This window comes from Orbilia oligospora (genome assembly GCF_000225545.1).
Source record: "Orbilia oligospora ATCC 24927 unplaced genomic scaffold scaffold00215, whole genome shotgun sequence".
Classification (NCBI taxonomy): Eukaryota; Fungi; Ascomycota; class Orbiliomycetes; order Orbiliales; family Orbiliaceae; genus Orbilia; species Orbilia oligospora.
Window position 1 is genome coordinate 2,474,931 of NW_011645772.1, and position 19,201 is coordinate 2,494,131.

The following is a 19,201-nucleotide window of genomic DNA, read 5'->3' on the forward strand; positions in this document are numbered from 1 at the left end:
ACTATGACTTCAACATGGGTTCACAAAATAGTTTTCTGGTCTCCCCACGCCTTTATTTTCGTCAATATCAACATCTCGTGGGGGCAACGGATCAATTGACCTTCACAAGTAGTTTTCCACGAGTCAGCTTATTCGTGCGAAGGTGGGGCACTGAATTGCTGACCCGGGTAAATAATCGAGGGTCCACTATCGCGAAAATCACAGGGCATATCGGTTATGATAAAATTCCGAGCATGGTTAATCCCACAGCCTCGGGTGTGCAAATATAGTCTCAGTCCTTGAATGTTTCTACTAACTCTTGAGCCGCGAGTTCAAAGGATATATTGAGAACGTGGGATGGTCCACAGGTGTTCATGTGGCCTGGGTGATTTTTGGGGGTCACCATTGATCAATTGAGACGGCCTGGCTAATTGTGTATTGAAACGAACACCATGTTATCCGAATTTTAAGCCTGAATGCATAGCGTATGTGGTGTCATTTTTGTTGGATTGTATGGCATCGTGATGATCCCACTTATACAGACTGATGGACTTGGGTGTCGTCTTGCAGGAGGAATGCTTCAAGGTCCTGATGCAGCATATATACAAATTATATGCAACGATGTTAAAACAAGCTCGCCGGGGTGCCGGAAAAAGCGTGGGGGTTGGACATCAACTTGGTGATGCCGTAGACACCCCATCTACAAAACACATGATCTGACGTTGATTCTATAGCACTTTTGATATCGACGAGGTCCTTAATTGAGGGGTAGTACATATCTGCAAGAGTAGTTGGCAATGTCCTAGCGCCCTTTGCGGAGACAATTCCCGAAGACCAAAGATAAACTCGATCATTTCGAAATTTCTTTGATGAAAAAGAATCATAGTTAGTGCAGGTAATTAAGCTTCCGCTACTCCGGCGCTGCCGACGGTCGGAAAATATCAGAGGCCAGATATCGATGTCTTGTAGTGACGATATATATTCACAAGGCAAAAAACTTTTTAAAATTTTTTTCCAGTACTGCTGTATATATTCAAGTGATGTTTTTTTTTGTGTGCGACGCTAGAGAACAGATGAAACCAACTAGTTATCTCGCGATCAAGAACTTGAACAGGGGTAAATCTTGTCGATACTTCCATAGACCCGCCCAATTAAAGGTTGCACACGATGCCACGCGGAAATTATAGTTAAGCTATGATCCAAGGCCCATCGAGCGAGCTCCGACGACACGGTAGATAAGAACATTGAAAAAGTGTGGAAAAAATTACAATTTACCCAGAGCTGCAGAGATAGGGTAGTTTCGGTGGCGAAAGTTGCCCACTTCCCAACGCAATTCGGATACATGGACCTTATCTTCTTAGACTACTTCTTAAACAATTCCATTGTCAAAAACTTTGGAAAGCTTCGACCCTGGTCGTGGTCGGGGCGCATCCCTTCAGCTCCAACTAGCACAAGTGTCGAATGAGACAGAGGATATCGGTTTTGAGCTCCCGAATGCGAAAGAACGTTGAGGCCAGGGTTCTCCCAGTATGTGAAAGGGTATGCGGGGATTGCGGACGTTTCTAATTTCGAATATTTTGTACAACTAGTGTTAGACCCTAAATTCTCCTATTGACCGTTGCGACCGGTATCGAAATTTAGCTCCTGAGCAAAGCACTCACTAAACTCAAGAACTAGATCCCTAAATTATAAAAGATTGAGGTTAGAGGATGTAGGACTTAAAGTGGATCCTAAACATATTAGAACATATTAGAATATTTGTCCATGCATATGCACGCCAGCATAACGCTGCCTGTGAAGGGTAGTTTTCAATAGGAGTTCTTCAATATCTAGCGGTGTGAAACCGCCTCCAACATACACATTCGCAGGTTTTGGTAAAATTCTAGAAAGTGGATATGGATCCATTCTCGCTTGCCCTATCTTGACAACTTTCCTCCCAGGATGGGAAGTCTTACCCGGATCCGAAATTTCATCGGCATGCCGAAAAAGGAGGGAGAGTATTCCGACGCATGCGCAGCCTACCGGAAAGGAAATTCTGGTCGGCCCCTTGCAGACGTCAACTTCAAACGTCCGTTTGATCGTCGACCGTCTCAAGGTTGGACGGCTGCGGTTGTAACAGCAAGGCAGTGTGTTGGCGAATGCCCTTTGCCATGCGGAAGAGGGCTATCAAACAAAGACTTGAACCGGCTCTTTTGCGGCCTTCTAGAATGATTTTCTTGAAACTTTGTTTAGAAGGTACTGGACAAGGGCTGCCATTACTCTTTTCGGGTGACGGACTCTGGGGTGAGCTCGATCATGCACGCATGTCATTATTCTTGTTTATTCAAGCCGAGGGTATGCACGGATTGATATAATATTTGCTGGAACGGCATGAAAGGCGGATCTCAATAGCTCTGTTGGTAAGGCAGATCAAAAGGTCCTTCCAGAAAAACAGTCCAAAGATTCCCTTGTTTATGGGAGCTACAAGCCTCGTTGGCAAGGTTGTCGGTGTAAAAACTATGCATGCGCACGCTAATGTGAATGATACAGTTGAAAGAGCTCGCAAGCTAATGGAATAATTTTCAGTCGATTCCCCGGTATGGTCGGGTTCCAACCTAAACCCAAGCGTTTCGGGAAGCTTCGAAGCTTTATGGCTGGGATCCTCAAGATCTCCTAGATTATATGTTTCGGGTTCGGTACGAATGGTCGACGCGACGATCAACAACCAGAACCAGAAACACAATGATGTAGACGGACTCTTTCCGATATTACTATCAAGCTAAATAGAGCTGGGCTTAAAGGTATACACTATCTTGAGGTTGGTGAATGAATCTCTTGGCTAGGTGAAGTTATTTGTGGGGAATGTTTGCCAGGTGTTTGAGGTTCATAATTATGACATGCGATGACGATGCTCTCCAATTTTCCTTTCCACCAATAGCCTTTGCGATTTGGTAGCGGTCGCTTAGGCAGCTGGGCGCTAAGAAGATAAGAAGCCGGTTCATGAATATCGAGATCATCCGGTCTGCCTGAAGGCCTTGCGGAGCTCCAGCAGCTATGATACGAGGAATGTGGTGTTACTGCCCATGCGATCTTGTGACCCCGACGGACGTCTCGAAGAGCAAGTATCTAAAACGGGCCTGATATCATAACGCTGAATCATGAATATGAATGCATTCCAGGAGCAAATCATCATAAGTACGCGTAGACTCATACATCATCCAGGATCTACAACAAACATGCTAATATATTTTCATACAAGCACCTGAACAAGGTATGGCAAGAACAAAGTTGTGAAATTGCCAGGCACCTCTGATTGGAAGCCAAGACTCGATGCTGCCAGGTACTGGACTATTTCGTCAAGGAACCAATGAACAAACAAACTTCTGTGCCTCATGAGGTGATGACAGCATGACCCTTTCGCGCTAAAATGTTCGAGAAAGAGGTCCCTTCTAGTCTATTGTTCCAGTCTTTGGGCCGGAGGCAAAGAAGTCCATACATGTCGTACCTGGCTTTCCCCGACGAAACGCTGGGCGATTTTTTGGCTGGTGATTTGACCAGAGTTCCTTCAGAATCCGATGTTTGCCCTGCGGGCCCCTTTCATTCGATTTTTCGCAGCTACCCGGGGTCGGTCGAGTGAGAGGAAAGGAAGAAAACCTGAAATGCTAGCTGGCATTCTTTGAATGCAAGGGGAATTTTAATTTTCGTCGTCAATCCTATCACAAAAAAAGACTGCCAGCACACCCATTTGGTTTGATGTTTGATGCGGCATTTGAGAGGCATCACCATTTCCCTACAATAATGTGCATGCTACATCTCGATCCCCTTCATGTGAGGGGTTGAGCTGGCCGCGCGTGGGCGACGTTGATAGGGAAAAAGGGCTTCCTGGATCCACATTAGGTGGTCTGCTTTGCCCCGAATGACCTCAGGATTTTTGTGCCATCTGGAAGACTAAGCTTCTACTGGCCCTTCTACCTGATTTCTGAAACTCACCACTTGGTTAGCTGATGGACAGGCCTCGGAGACAAAATTTGGGGGACACAGCATCATCACACCAGCAAACTCCTCATCTTTTTCTTTCCTTTTTTTGATGGGACCCCTGTGCGCTAAGCCAAGTGCCAGGCACAAGGGCAAGCCAGGAAAGGTCAATGGATGCATGTTTCCCAATATGTATGCCCCCAAATTTCACATTTCTTTTTCCAATAGCCAGGCGGATTTTTCTTTTTCCTTCTGGAGGAGCTGAACCAATTTGCAATTGCTGGGGGGCAGTAGCCTGGTTCCATCGGATATTGCCAAACACCAGCAAGGCTGTGGTTTAGTATATATCTTGACGTCCCACCCTTCGATTCTTCAGAATTAGATTTTGGAATTCAGCTTAGACTTAATAATTGAACGAGGTTTCACGATATACACTTAATATTCTTTAAAACAACAAAATATCTACCAATACTTTCTATAGATATTTACTATTACTTCATCTACTCTATATATACGACCAATCAATACACTCCGAACCATACACATATCACACAAGCGAAATTCAAAATGCGTCAGTCGACATTAACATCCGCCGCTGTCGCCCTCTCCACAGTCCTTACTTCTCACAGGATAACACACGCATTCTTCGGCGGTTGGGCTGTCATTGCCAAGGGAGCCGACCGAGAAAGCAAGGACCTCGATGTTCTAGTCAAGGGCGAGAAGGACGCCATCGTTGATCTTTTGACGAACGATATCAGAGGACTAAAGGGTGAAGATGTTGGATCTTGGATGGTGATCCCACAGGCCAGAAATGATTACGTTGCTTTCTTCTGGAAGCCAAGCCCGTCTTCCAGCGAGATGGTTCTTGTTGAGCTTTTCATTGGTATGTCAAAAGTCAATTAAGCTCGAGATTCTAAACTTCAGATAGCTAACAGATTTTACAGGTCCAAAGACAAAGATTCCACCAACTGTTTTGCTCCAAGTTGACTCGGTACACGCTGTGCCAGTCATTGATACTCCCGCTCTCTTCCGCGGCAAGCTGGCAGCTTGTGCTTCCCGCTCCAAGCCAAATGACTGCTCTGATGTTATCTTCCTCGCTACTACATACTCCTCTCAACTCCCATCCGATACCATCAAGAAGATTGACACTAAAGTCATCGGAATGGCTGTCAAGAAATACCCTGAGCTTATCGACTCTCTTGAGGGTCTTGGAATCAGCACCCGCAAAGCTATCAAGAAGGTCGGAAGCTGTGACTCTCTATCCTCCAACTCCTCTGGCTTCAGCATCAGCGGCCGCATGAATGAGGGAGAGGTCCAGCGCGGGCTCTTCTGCTAAACGATACGCCATTACCGCCGATCACGAAGAGAACGACTTTTCTTATTTTTTTTTAATCTCCTTCTTCTTTGAACATATATTTTTTTTACTTAATCAGTGTGAACAGTTCTTTAGCGTTGCATCATTCGGCCCGCATTGCTTATGGAAAGCATCATACAGGAGTTTTTTTTTTTTTCCTTTTTCCTTTTTGGTTCGGCATATATAGACACCTGTTTTGCATATAGAGAGAGATACCTCGACGAGTTTCATTTGTGCGATTTTACCCTTTACTAATCATATTAGACTTAATGACCTTTCATGGCCTATCTTCTTGTATATATTTTTATTTCCTTTGTCTTGTTTTTTTTGAAAAAAAAAACCGTCGGAGTTTATTGTTAGGGATATCATGGTACATCTGGATGGCCGGTGGTGCCCTGACCTGGGATAAGAAAGGAAATCAAATTCAAAGGACAAAAGTCCTAAATTGGCTACAATACCAAAACCTTTTATTATTTTCTCCAGTTGTGCAAATCGTCTTTTAGTTTGCGAGTATGCCACAAAGGAAATTCCAATTTTCAAACTTTATTTGCTTCCACGATGTTGAGGAGCCTTTCATCTAGATTAATTCCATCTTGAGTTTGAATTTTAACTTTAACTTTGGCTACTATTGCCGATGCTTCCTTTCGACCTCGGTTTAGACTATGCTACTACATCCGGGGTTGGTGGTGATATCGACTTGTCTGGTCTCACATTACTAAAAAAAACATCCCAAAATGAGCAACTGGAGTGTCATTGATGCGCATATGCTTCGTATATGAGTTAGTGTGTCGATAGATTTTTCTACAGGGTTGGGGTCCAAGTTGACAAGGGCAAGTAATTTGCATGTCCACTGAAGTACCATCAAACCAATATCAAAGGGACACCAGACCACCAAGTGTTATTCACCTACGAGTCAATAAGAATTTTCTAGTGAGGTCAACTAGCCTTCCAAGAACCTTGCGACCAGTCTTGTTAAGGGCTAGCTCTAAGACCTTTTGCGAACAATTTTGTCCTGAATCACGGAACTACTTACTTTATTCTTACACGAAGACCCGACTTTTGCTAGTATTAACTTTGTCTGGCGCCTTTGAGCCAAGCTGATTGGAAATAATTTTATTTTTTTATTTTATCATCAAATTTTATTTTTGATCAGATCATTCTCATATTTGAGCGGGGCACATGCAGGAGCTCTCAGTAAAACCTACACGAAGGTATTCCGGTAACACAAGCAAACTGATGGTAGCTAAGGCTATGAGGTCGAGATCACCATACTTCAAAGGCTTTCTTAAATAGGGTGACGAATTCAAAGGTTAATATCACCCCACCAGATACACGATAAGATCAATCGATCGATTGTTGTTTAGCCGGCCGAGCCGCGGCGTTTCTGCAGCGTTTCTGCAGCTCTCCCTAGGTAAATACCACGAGGCAGCCTCCCACCCCACACATAATCAAAGACAAAATTTTCTGCATAGTAAATTTTTTTGATGCACGAGTGGCTTGATGTTTCTCTATCATGATATTACTTTGCCTTCGTTCTGATATTCATCTTCTACAACATAACTACAAGATGCGCATTCTGGGGTTCTATACATGATACTAGGGTAAGGCAATTAGATGATAAGTCCCTTGAAATTTGCGACGTCGATTTATTTATAATATCTGTTTATAGAACGCTGGAATCGCCGTGCATATGCTTGAGGAACTGGGACTCAACTCTAAAGCCCATTTACGCCGACGGGTTTTTGCTACTAATGGTAGATCTTATCATTTTTATGAATTAATATCACATTATATTCTTTTCATGATTTAATCAAGGTTTACGAAGGGGACAATATGCATGCATGACCACGTAAACAGACAGTAGCTCGAATATTGCATTTTGACATGTATATGTCGACTGAGTGTTGTTTTTGTTGCAGTTTAGCTGTAGAATTGTTTCGGCCTTAGACAATTGATTGCTCACAAGGATGCCACGTCTAGTCTGCCGAATAGTATACATGGTACGATGTCACCAGACCAAGATTCAATGAACGAAAATAGGACTGAATTGAGATAAGGCCCTTGTAAAAAATGATGATTGCTCGCAAAGTTACGTAAACAAGAATACGAGCGCCACCCAACCCTGGGTGTCGAAATTTTTTAATCTGAAACGCATATACCAGGGCAGACCCCAAGCTGCTCGCTCTGCTGACCCACCGATTCGCTATTCCCATGTCCTTCAAACACATTTGAATTCAGCCTTAACGATCTCTGATTTGGCCTGACGTAATATAATTTTTTCACCTCGTGGCAGTCCGACAAGCGAGGTTGCATTTGCAGCTTACACGCCATGGACGAAGATCTCAAACAGGACAAATGGATGTTTCAGGCATTAGGATCCTTTAGAGGGTGTGAATGACAAGAGAACAAGTCCATTGTAGGGTGACGAAATCATTCTCTTTCGCGACAGCGGTTTCATTTTTGGTCATTTTTTCTTCGGATGTATAGAGAAAAGTGCCCGAAGGATGTCATCGGCGGCCGGCGTCACCGGTGTACTGCGGCGTCGGCATTAATTAGGACAGTCCGTCTTTCGTAAACTCCTGCCCGAGCTTACATTAGGCCATGGGAATAAATGCCTGTTTGATACGTCAATTATCCTATTAGGTGAGGTTATTCAAGCCTGGTTGTTGATAGCTCCTGTAGAGGGAACCAAGACGTCATAACTTTGGGAATGTGTTGATTGAGGCATGCGGCAAGAATACCATGTCTCAACTGCCTCTTGTTTTCTCGTTCTTGAGCAGAAGTCGGAATGAGATTCTTCTATGGTAGAATTTTGAATTCTGCATTGATATGAATAGTTTATTTCTAGAATCAATGTCGAAGGTTGGTTCAGAATGGAATCCTAATATCCTTTCCATTTTGATGAATGGAGCAAGTCTAAACGGCGGGGGGGGAAAGTTTCAATGCAATGCGGTATGACTGACCGAGTCTAAACGTGATCTTTATCGGACGCCGCTGTTAAGGCTGCGCCCTTCATGCAACCGTAAGTTCATGCCAATTGGATTCTATTCAAGCAAAAGGGGCCAATGTTCGCCTAGATTTCATTACTGTGACTTACTTATCTAGGGAGGTGAAAATGTCAACCTTCAGATGCAGATATATATTCACCACTAGCTCACTTCTTGATGAATATAATATTAGAAGTCAAAATCTCCGCACTAGGAAGTCGTAAAACTCAACTATGAGGTTATTACGGGGTCTCCGTAAGGATACTGGGTGTCATCTGACTAGTTGATTTCTGGATCTTAGACATCAAAGCTGAGACTTAATGATCAAAGTGGCTTGGTCTGCTAACGCTCCACCGTCTTAAACAAAGTTTGAGCGCTTGGTCCGAAGATGTGGCTTTAATGATTGTGTTTGGAAAGAAACTGTCCTCAAAATGAACAGTAGCGTTACGTGGCTAACCAAGTCGTGTATAGTTATTGCTGATGGATGCCACACTTTCGTACCCCAGACCGGGATTATGGTTAGTCAATCGTTTTAAACGTTGTCTGAGAGCTATTTTCTATTATCAAAGTGCCTTTATAAATTACGGAATGGGCCGGTTTTGGTAAAGTGCTTCGGGTTTACCTCGGGTAAGATTGCGACCGCTTCAGAGGTATGACATCGGGTTTGGCTTTGAGTAATCGCGGAGCTCGTCGGGTGGACTGGTCATAAGACCCTATGGTGTCTTTTCATAATGCAACTGGCGAGTTAATCCTGAAGTGGATTGATTTTGATGAATTGATTTTTGTAATTTGTATACATGCAGCGATACGTGAACGTTCGAACCCGAAAAATATTCGTGGTGAGAAGTCAAAGCGTAGAACCATTCTGAGCGCCCCTAGTGCTGTCTGATCTAGTCTGGGGATGCTCGGTGTGATATACTTGAACTCGGTGTGATATACTTGAATTGGATAAGCTAGAAAGAGCTCTAACGAAGCCGAACATGTGCAAATGCTAATACTAATTTTTTGTCTTCAAATTTCTTCGAACGTCAAGCTGCAGTTGCTAATTGCATTGAACTGAACTGAACCGGGAAACTGATGTGTTGTGGAGGTCGACGGTAGACTGCTTCATTGGGAAACGATAGACGGCATATTTCTCGTTTTGGTTTAGCAATGTTACACGAACTCCACTTGCAAGAGGGAAGCGAAGGCCGTGAAGGGAGCTCGAGATCCCAAAATTAAGTAGCAAAGGTGTTTTTTTTTTTTTTGAAAATCTTTTTTTGATATTTGATATTTTTATTTATGTTTATATTGTATTCTGTATTTCATTTTTAATAAAAAAAATTAACAAGTTATTATAGTTTTATAGTTATAGTTTTACAGTTATACAAGAATTACAAGAAGCGGGAAGATGTTTGTGAAGTATTGCATACAGAAGATATACTATTTTCGGATAAATGGGGCGTTGGGTTATTCATGCTTATAACGTTAGCCGTTTAACTCTGTGCAGTAAGCATTACAAAACAAAGGAAGACAGTATACGTATACAAGAAGGAATACGAACGATCGAATGTGCACGTGGGTTCAAAGTTTATCGGGTCTTAAAACTACACCCGGAACCCCATAAGTGGAAACATGAACAACAACTGCTATCGAATGCTTTCCAATGCATTCTCTTTCCAGTGCATTCGTTGTAACCCGGGTACCTCGGTGACAGATTTGTGTACCACATGAACATGTTAAGAATGTCGCTCTCTTTGAAAAATTAGTAGTAAAAACCTTGTTCAGGACATACTGAATTATCGTCATATGACTGAAAAGAAAACATGGCATCAGATAGTGTATTAGCTATAGGTGATCGCCGTGAGTTATAAATCTGTCATTTTCGCTCTTCGAAAGGCCAGAGCTCCCCCCTACTGCCCCGAGCGTCTGTGAGAGGCCGGAAAAATCCATCCCATTTGGTATGAAGCCGCCTCGGAATTGGCTTTTCCAAACGTTCAAAACAGAGCCTGGGGTATTTGCACCACATGAGCATGCGGTCTGATTTTGATGCTCGGACTTCATCTCGCAGCGTAGTTCTATCTCTAACTGAGCTCTTATATTCACGGCATGGGCCTTCATTGTGTTGGCGTTTTTGATGATACTCTCTCCACCCTGTCGTAAGATGTCTGCATTTCTTATCATAAGCTCGAGGGTGTCATAGAGAGCGCTGGACATGTCATGGAATATTGCATCATCAGGGAGGTTCTCAGAGGAGGGGCTTTCTGAAATTGTCGAACTGAGACCTCGATCAAGAAGGTCTTCTTCGTCAGCTGCATACACAAGCTCCATGCGATGTCCAATCGCTGACTTGAATTCGTTGTGGGAATAGAAGGGTGGTCCTTGACCCTCATTGGTCGTGTTATCTTCGTCATCGCAAATGTCAAGGAAAGAGCGACTAGAGTTTGAGTAGCTAATTCTCGGGGGCTGGCTGCTGGCCCGAAGTCGTTTTTGAGAGGGGTTCTCAACGGTACCATCAAATTCCGAGCGACGCTTTCTTGGATTGCAAGAATTTTCGAGCCTCGAACATGAGTTTTGAGGAGCTTGTGGTTCAATGGGTGAGCTCGGGTCCTGGGAAGGCTCGCTGACGTCAGATGGGCTAGCAAATATTGCGGGTCCCGAAACACCAATCAAACCCATTATAAGGTTTGCAGTCGAGGCATTGTGTGTCTGCATGGTGTTTTGAGAATGGGTAAAGTTCATTCTGGTAGCTAGTTTGCTAGGGTAATTGAATCTAGCTGAGATACCTTGCCTGGTAATGTAGGTAGAGGAAATATGGGCAGGGTAGTTTGAGCGGGTCAAACCGTAGAAGCAAATGATCAGATAGTATGTTTGCGGTATCTCGATTTTAGTAAGACCAAAAAGTTATATGGTATTGGTACGGTATTGGTAAATTGGTTTATAAAATGATAGATTATGGCTATGGGGAAAAGCTTTAAAAGTAGCACCAAGTAGGCTTGATATTTTACACCTTGGGCGGAATATATATCGTTGTGTATTGAGGAAAGCTATTTTATGAGGCTATTCTGGGATCTGGAGGGTATGCTTACTCGAATTTGGGAAGAGAGTGGGCGGATCTCAGCCGGAAGCGGGAGAAATATTCAGAACTGACCAAATGGAATATATATCGGTACGTAAAATGCAAAACGATGATTGTTTCCTGCTATTCAGCAGAATACCAACAGCTGTGTGCAGTCTGTTGGCAACCTGTTGCGGCTCGGTTGCGGCTTGGTTTCAGTGGCTGAATTCATGAAACGAAACAAAATCCAACATAATGTAACCGAGTTTGGAGTTTCTAGAACTGGGTTATGTTGGTTACAATTATATACCCGTAACTGACAAAGTGGATGCAAAGGGTCCTAAATTTAAAAGCAGCGTGGTAATAGGATGCACGTGGATTTTTTACTATCGAGCTTCTTAGCCTCCAACAAGAAGTATACGTAGTGGAAGTCTTGCGAAGTCTAGGTTATGTATTTGTTTTACTGATTACCATCTAGAGAAGCATTAAGCTGGGGGCTTCAAGTGGGCTTTTGGGCGCTTATAGAGGTGTTATATACATACAGTTTACAACATTCTCCAACACATGCTCTAGCTGCTGAGATGGGAACGGGTTTAAATTTGGTTCTACGATCAAATTTGCCAATTGAATGGAATCTGTTAGTATCGTAGAAGATGCATCCGAACACAACCCCTCTTGGTTCACCGAGATAGTCTTCTTGGATCATAATTCGACAACAACAGAATCTCTCAAGCGAAACGCGTCGTCGCGATCTAGACTGTGATCCGCAAATAATAGTACGATGGCATCAGTTAAGGCCCGAAGTGTCCTTCTTCAAATTCCTTGCCTCTTCTTTGGTCATAAAACCCTCTATGTGACCTCATTGAGGGAACCGTCTATCAGAAGGGCGTCCAGCCTCGCCTCTGACACCCAAGGCCAGCCCAGTGCAACTAATTCCAACAATAAGTTGCCTGTTATTCCGCAAAGTCGGGAAAGCCCCAATGGCACTACCACCAACTCTGCTAGTGCCGATGACATCTTCCAACAGGAGCTTCAAGGCATGAATAAGACTACGTTGAATGGTCTTAAAATTTCAAATTATCCCCGATCTCAAAGGCGTTTCATCGATCAGGAACGATGCAAACGCCGTGCTGAGGGAAACACCGCGGCAGCAAACAAGCAGGTGCCAAAGCCACCACCAACCTTCACAGCTTCAAACGGTACATCTGGCACGTCAATAGCAGTATTGGGACCAAGTTGCTCAAACGATGATACTTCTTCAAAACATACCGAAGAAAGCCCCAAGATCTGGTATATGTTTCCGGAGCATCATAAATTAGTTGTCCAACTGGCCCCGGGAGTTCGTTTTACCGACTCGGACGTTGATGGAGCTCACGAGTGGCAGACGAATATATGCGGAACGTTCAGATGCTCGAAGAAAACATGTGGAAACAAGTGGGGAAGCGGTATCGTGGCCACGGTTATTCGTGGGTATTTGTTCCCCGAGAAAGACCTCGCGTATAATGCCAAAGTTTTCAACCAAAGATGCAAGGAATGCGACTCCCTTGGGTATATGACCATTAGCCGACATACATATCTCGGGAGGGTTATCCGCCGATTGAAGATCTGGCGGAATGAAAAGGTTGATCAACTACGACATGAAAACTATTGGACTGGGCCACACAAGTCCGAGCTTTGTGAAGGCTGTAAGGCGGGGAAATGTGGCCGGGAGGGAGGATAATGGGCTCTATTGCATGCGTAAGAGCTGATCATAGCGTTTGGATAACAGCCAATATTAAACTGTAGAACGGGGGCTTTTACCTTTCTTACTTGTATGTGATTCAAGTAGATTTTTATGTCGTCCTTGGAAATTATTAATTATTATGGATTTGGGGTTAATATGACATTACTAGTACTCCTTAACCTCGTAGAAAGATTATATATAACGTAGATCAGTAGGTGATTGTATGGTATTAATTGCAATCTGCAATGCCGGACAATCGATGTTAGACTGATTTATGCCGACCTTTTGATGCGTATTAATTTCGAAGCATCGAAACAGATGGAAGAGCTGAGTTAAGCAAAGTATAAAGCCGCCGAGGTTTGATGGGGTAATGGCTTTATGCGATAAGAGTATAGATTTACGAGACTAGTATAGATCCATTTAATGAGTATGTTTTCTAGACTTTAGAATACATATGGACCTGCGAGTCGGGATCCGGTCAAGGAAACATTGGCATGTTGACTTGAACCTGGTACATCCTCAAACTGTTCGCGAATTCGAGCCCCCACACCCGCCCTATCAACCATGCTAGGACCTCTCAGATAGTCAATCCAGACCTTCTCATTGGCAAAATTTCTGATTTCAAAAAATATAAACTTCGCTATCGCCCCACTATTTTAAGCACCCCGCTATGGCGAAATTTCCGCCAAGATTGCGTGGGCTGGCTGTTGTCGGAAATATCCAACGTCCGATCTGTGTTGTTGCCATACATTCACTGTTTCTATTCCACTTGTTTCCTAAATGGCGACGGATTCGATGAAACCTCGGGTTAAATAGTTTACGACGGTAGCAAATTAACTATAATAGAGCTTGTAAAGATGGGGTAGAGACATCGAGCTTGTCATTTACCTTTGAAATTGCACCACAGTGGCTGAATGTGAATGCCGAACATCCGCGATGAGAAAGCACACCCGCCGTGCGGTTTTGGTGTCTGTAGGCGTGGTGCGTGGTAAGGCGTCGTATAGGGGAAATAAATGTATATATAAGAAGGTATTCTGGTATCGTTTTGTTCTGTCACAGATAAGGCAACGGGTTCTCAACCGCACATCTCTGGTAATTTGAAACGGGCTGTTCGAGCGACTGGATCATCACAACATTCATCGACACGATTTTTGCATAATTATAAACTCTCCGAGTCTATTTTGAAATAAAAATAAACCAAAATGGCACCATCAGCTGTTTCCGGCGAAGCCGTTAAGGAGGTCCTTGTTGGAAAGAAGTCATTCCCGCAACCGATCCGGGTTCAAGGAAACTTGAATAAGTTCAAGTCGGACGATCTCACCCCAGTCATCGGGACCGAGTTTCCTGAAGTCAACATCGTCAATGATATTCTAAATGCTCCCAATGCGGATGAACTGTTAAGGGATTTAGCTGTTACGAGTAAGACATTATTGATAATATGTCCTTTTCATACAGTGTATCGGAGAATAATTTGACTAAAACTTTGTGAATAGTTTCTGAACGAGGTGTCGTTTTCTTCCGTGCTCAAGACAATCTCACAAATGAAATCCAGAAAAAGTTTATCCATAGACTTGGAGAAGTATGCTATTCCGTCTATCTAATAGTTGAATACCAGTTTTGGAATGAGTGGCTAACTTGGCTCCAAAGCTGACCGGCAAACCGGCCGACTCCACCCTCCATATTCATCCTGTTCTAAACGATGAACGGGAGCTCGGTGGCTCCGACCCTGAAATATCTACTATCTCATCTGTTCAGAGGAAACAACTATATCGCAAGCCTGCTGAAACCTATCGGAACAAGGCTGCCGTCTGGCATTCTGATATCTCGTTCGAGCCTTTCCCAGCCGACTACACGTCTCTTAGGCTCGTTGAACTCCCACGAACTGGTGGCGATACTCTCTGGGCTTCAGGTTATGAGCTTTACGATAGATTGTCAGAACCGTATCAGAAGTTTCTGGAAAGCTTAACGGCGCACCATTCTGGATCTGGTTTTCATGATATTGCAAAGGCTGAAAACTTGCAGCTTTATGGAAAGCAGAGAGGCAACCCGGCAAATGTGGGAACTGATTTGACTGCTAACCACCCGGTATGTATAAATGCATCCTTTTATATACCTAAGCTTGTTTCTATCGTGTATATATGGGTTATATGATTAACATACCATATAGGTTATCCGGACAAATCCAGTGACAGGGTGGAAGAGTCTATTCCCGGTTGGAGTTTTTCCCAAGCGTATTAATGAAGTTACATTGGAGGAAAGCGATGCACTTCTGAATTGGTTCCATGATTTAATTTACAAGAACCACGATCTCCAGGTCCGTTTCAGGTGGAGGAACCCGAATGATATCGCTATCTGGGACAACCGAAGCGTATTCCACACAGCGACCAATGACTATGACGGTCTTGGCAATAGATTCGGTAACCGTGCCGTTGGTATCGGCGAAGCACCCTATCTCGATCCAAACAGCAGGTCGAGAAGGGAGGAATTGGCAGAACGTGAGGAAAATGCCGAGAAGGCTTAATTGCCCATCAAATGCCTCGGTTTCAAGAGGTGGAAAATCAGAATCAGGATTTTGTAAAGAGCCTTGCTGTCTATTTTATGATATGGAATTAAATAAATTCACGAACGAAAGCCTCCCTGAGTGAACTACGGGCAAAAACCGAACCTTGCAAAAAGCACAAAAAAACTCCAAACCCCAACGTAACCCGACTTTCTCGATTCTTGAACATTTTATGATGGAAGCGGCGAATCTACAGAATCATATCCATAAACCAAGAAACTAAACACCGGCGAATCGCTTGCATTGAGCACCTGGAAATATGCTGCAACGTACTTATTCGCCGTGAACATTGTGATTCCGTCTGAAATCAACTGTTTCAAGACCTTCCCATTGTCTCTCTGCCCTTCTACAAATTCCTTCCAGCTTTTTTGACCACCACGGAGCTTGATTCCTAGTGTCACGACACTAACGTGTGTGTTCCCTTGAATCGGATACGCGTTCCCAAATACCAGATCTGAAGTATCCTCTCTTGTAAAATGGTGCTGGAAGAATTCTCTGGACCGCTGGTAGAACATGCTGTTGACCTGCGGTGAGCTGGGCGCCAGTCCTGGAACCCCATGTGCAGATACCATCATTAACCGATACATCTCTCCGTTATTTCCTTTCCTTGCTGCCATCATCTCTCCGTTTCCACGACGTTGTAGATTACTGCTCCCACCCATTTCTCGCTTGAAGTTCCTGAATGAGCCTGACAGGGCCCGTTTTATCGATCCCATTGTTCGGTCTTTCATTGATCGGGCGTTGTTACCACGTTTCCAGCTTGCTGATCCCGATATACCTCCGGATACCGTGCCACCTCTTTCGGTAAATGTACCGTCCTGGCATCTTGAGCCGACTTGTGCGAACGATAAAAGTAAGGCTGACCCTTGGACGGACTTTTCGCCTCCTGAAGCTCGGACTATGGCCTGACATCTGCTAACTGTGTGCATTATATCGTCGTTTGGGATGTGTGTCTGGCCATCGTTCCGGGTAAGGGAGAGAATTAGTTGATTGGCAGCGACTGCACAATCTTGATGAAACATATGTGATGTTTGAGATTTACATTGAAAAGTCGTGCCGGCAGAAAGGGCGAGAGATAAGAATGGGAGGAAGGCGAGGAAAGATGCGGGGCGGAAAATGTTCCGTGTTGGCATCGTGGTATTTCGAGCTCGCGTTCAGCCGCGTTCGCACGCTTGGGATTGCAACGTTGAAGATCCGTTTAAATGGTGATAGAAGGTCGGAAAGCTCGTTCAGAGTAGAGGAGTAGCGAAATGAAGGAAGACGCTAGAATGAAGAAAGGGATTGGTAGATTATCTATATAAACTGCCGCGACAGGAAAATTTAGAATTCCAGATATTGAGGATTACAGCTGGAGCAAGCTCCGGTTCGAGTGAGCCGCCAAGTTGGCCAAGGCGAGGGCTGAAGACCGCCAAGGGGCATTCTTGGTATATGACTAGTCCTTATATGGCTTAGCGCTGATCCTGGGCGGCGGTGTATTTGAGATTTCTGTGGGAGGTGATATGGAGCTTTATATTTATTATACACACTCCCTATCTCGTTGATTTTTTCAGCCGCTGTTATCAAGTCTCATGTTTATATTTATAGTCATGCTTTCCATCCCATCTGCAAGGTCCTGGAGGTTTGCTTCTTGGCAGTGTCAGGTATCGTAAAGCGTGATTACTCGGGTCGTAATTGCAATATGTATGTACTGTCAAGCCTACTATCGAAGTTTCGAAGCCTTGAATCCGCTCTTGAATTTTGAGTTTCTGCCTATATGTCTGTGCTTCGTGACTATTTACAAAGCGAGTACCCCTACATATCTTGTAGCTACTTTTCGTTCTACTTGCGGTGTCACGATCGAAACCTTATAATTAAGCTGCATATTGCCCGCCAACAAAGCTTGTTAGCTTAACTGATCCACCAAGTGCCTTTGTTGCGTAGTTGAAAATCCCCCATCTATAACCCATAAAGTATGCCCAATTAGTATACAGCGTAAATGGGGTCCCGAAATTAGTGAAAGTAGTGCCGTCGGTGCTATACGAGAATTGGACGAGTTTGGTGCCAGTGGCCCTAGCATCAAGGTTACCTCTGAACCAAATCTTCCCACTGCCTTTTGAGATGACCGTCTGAGAATCTACGGTGCCATTGCTGGAGGGCGTCCAAGTTTCCTCGGAGAGGATAATGCTATGGACAACGGTAAGTTTATATTCGGAACCATCACGGCTGATTCCAATCCAGGCAGTTTTATCTCTGAAAGCAGCCAGGCCAGCACGGTCTCCATCAGCCATGTTGTTGAAATCTAGGGCTATAGTACCCTGTGGAGTGGGGCCATAGAGACGAGTCGTCAGAGTATTCCTCGCGGTAAGGATATTTGTCGTGATAGAACAAGTATTGAGGGTAACACCGCCAACTGCAACTGAATACTTCGTGTTATCCGGGTTATGGTTGAACTCCCAATGTGGGCCTAACTTGCTTGCAGCAAAGGTATCGGTACGGTACCAATTTGGAGTAGAAACCGTGGGGAGAGGGTTTGGATAGGTGAGACCCCAGCCTCCGCTATTATCGGTAACCATGCTTGCGAAACCGTCTGAACCCCAAGTTATTGGGGCTAAAACAGGCATGCGACCTGCGGGGTAAGCCCAGGTGAAGGAGACGAAGTACCATTTGTCATTACCAATATTGACCAAACTTCCTTGATGAGGAGACCCGCCACCGGCAACTGGGCTGGTAAGCCCATTGTGAAGCTGTTTGTACTCCCAAGGGCCCCAGGGACTAGCCGATTTCCAGATATAAGTGCCACCAATATTAGGATAATCGTTCAGGATATAGTAGATCCCATTGCGCTTGTACATGCGGTTGCCTTCCATACCACTAACGCCAGAGGGCTGATCAAAGATGAGTTGTGAAGAGGCCTCTCCAAGTCCATCTACGGTCAGTTGGGCGAGGTTGATGGAGCTGCCGCCGTAGACGACATACATTTTGTCATCATCATCGATAAGAAGGCCGCAATCATAGTAGCATTTATAGATCGTACCAGACTTTGTCCAAGGGCCAGCAGCGTTGTCTGCGGTATAAATAAAGGTGACCCAGAAGTTCATGCACCCGATCCAATACCATTTGCCATTACTGGAACGGTATCTCATAGTAGAGGCCCAAGTACCACCGCGGTAGGCGGTGCCTCCAACCATGTTATAATTATCACCATTGTCAAGGAAAGGAACTGAATGTCCAATAGGCTCCCAGTTCACGAGATCGAACGACTTGAGAATTGGTGCCCCCGGTGAAAAGTGCATGTTGGAAGATGATAGATAATAAGCACCATCAGGCCCTTTAAAAACATCATTGTCTGCATAGTCCGAATAAACAACTGGATTCGTAAAGAGGCCTACAGGGGCGCTCGAGGTTGTAGACCTTGTGGCGGTAGACAAGGTGGTGCTTGAACTAGTTGTTGTTCGAGTAGTTGAAGGGGAAGTGGTATCCCGCGTAGTAGTACTAGACGACCGTGTCGTGGTTCTAGAAGTAGTCGTCGAACTTGATGTTACTAGGGTAGTAACAGGCCTGGTAGTGGTAATGGATGGTGATGTGGTCTCCCTGGGCATCGTAGTACTCAATTGCCTCGTCGTGGTCG

General features: G+C 44.4%; 6 protein-coding genes across 6 annotated transcripts; 3 read left to right on the top strand and 3 right to left on the bottom strand.

Moving 5' to 3' along the window:
• Positions 1-4,500: 4,500 nt before the first annotated feature.
• AOL_s00215g734 (uncharacterized protein) lies at positions 4,501-5,269 on the top strand (the record flags this gene model as incomplete). Its single annotated transcript, XM_011129936.1, has 2 exons — positions 4,501-4,816; positions 4,878-5,269. The coding sequence occupies 2 exons, from the start codon at positions 4,501-4,503 to the stop codon at positions 5,267-5,269; spliced, it is 708 nt and encodes a 235-aa protein (XP_011128238.1).
• A 4,832-nt stretch (positions 5,270-10,101) lies between these two features.
• AOL_s00215g735 (uncharacterized protein) lies at positions 10,102-10,968 on the bottom strand (the record flags this gene model as incomplete). The annotated part of the gene is made up of 1 exon (XM_011129937.1): positions 10,102-10,968. One exon carries the CDS (start codon positions 10,966-10,968, stop codon positions 10,102-10,104), a length of 867 nt encoding a protein of 288 aa, XP_011128239.1.
• A 1,124-nt stretch (positions 10,969-12,092) lies between these two features.
• AOL_s00215g736 (uncharacterized protein) lies at positions 12,093-13,031 on the top strand (the record flags this gene model as incomplete). The annotated part of the gene is made up of 1 exon (XM_011129938.1): positions 12,093-13,031. The coding sequence occupies one exon, from the start codon at positions 12,093-12,095 to the stop codon at positions 13,029-13,031; it is 939 nt and encodes a 312-aa protein (XP_011128240.1).
• Positions 13,032-14,236: 1,205 nt separating this feature from the next.
• Positions 14,237-15,555, top strand: AOL_s00215g737 (uncharacterized protein; the record flags this gene model as incomplete). The annotated part of the gene is made up of 4 exons (XM_011129939.1): positions 14,237-14,453; positions 14,528-14,613; positions 14,682-15,119; positions 15,202-15,555. The coding sequence occupies 4 exons, from the start codon at positions 14,237-14,239 to the stop codon at positions 15,553-15,555; spliced, it is 1,095 nt and encodes a 364-aa protein (XP_011128241.1).
• A 209-nt stretch (positions 15,556-15,764) lies between these two features.
• AOL_s00215g738 (uncharacterized protein) lies at positions 15,765-16,616 on the bottom strand (the record flags this gene model as incomplete). The annotated part of the gene is made up of 1 exon (XM_011129940.1): positions 15,765-16,616. The coding sequence occupies one exon, from the start codon at positions 16,614-16,616 to the stop codon at positions 15,765-15,767; it is 852 nt and encodes a 283-aa protein (XP_011128242.1).
• An 828-nt stretch (positions 16,617-17,444) lies between these two features.
• On the bottom strand, positions 17,445-19,172 carry AOL_s00215g739 (uncharacterized protein; the record flags this gene model as incomplete). Its single annotated transcript, XM_011129941.1, has 1 exon — positions 17,445-19,172. The coding sequence occupies one exon, from the start codon at positions 19,170-19,172 to the stop codon at positions 17,445-17,447; it is 1,728 nt and encodes a 575-aa protein (XP_011128243.1).
• Between the last annotated feature and the right edge of the window lie 29 nt (positions 19,173-19,201).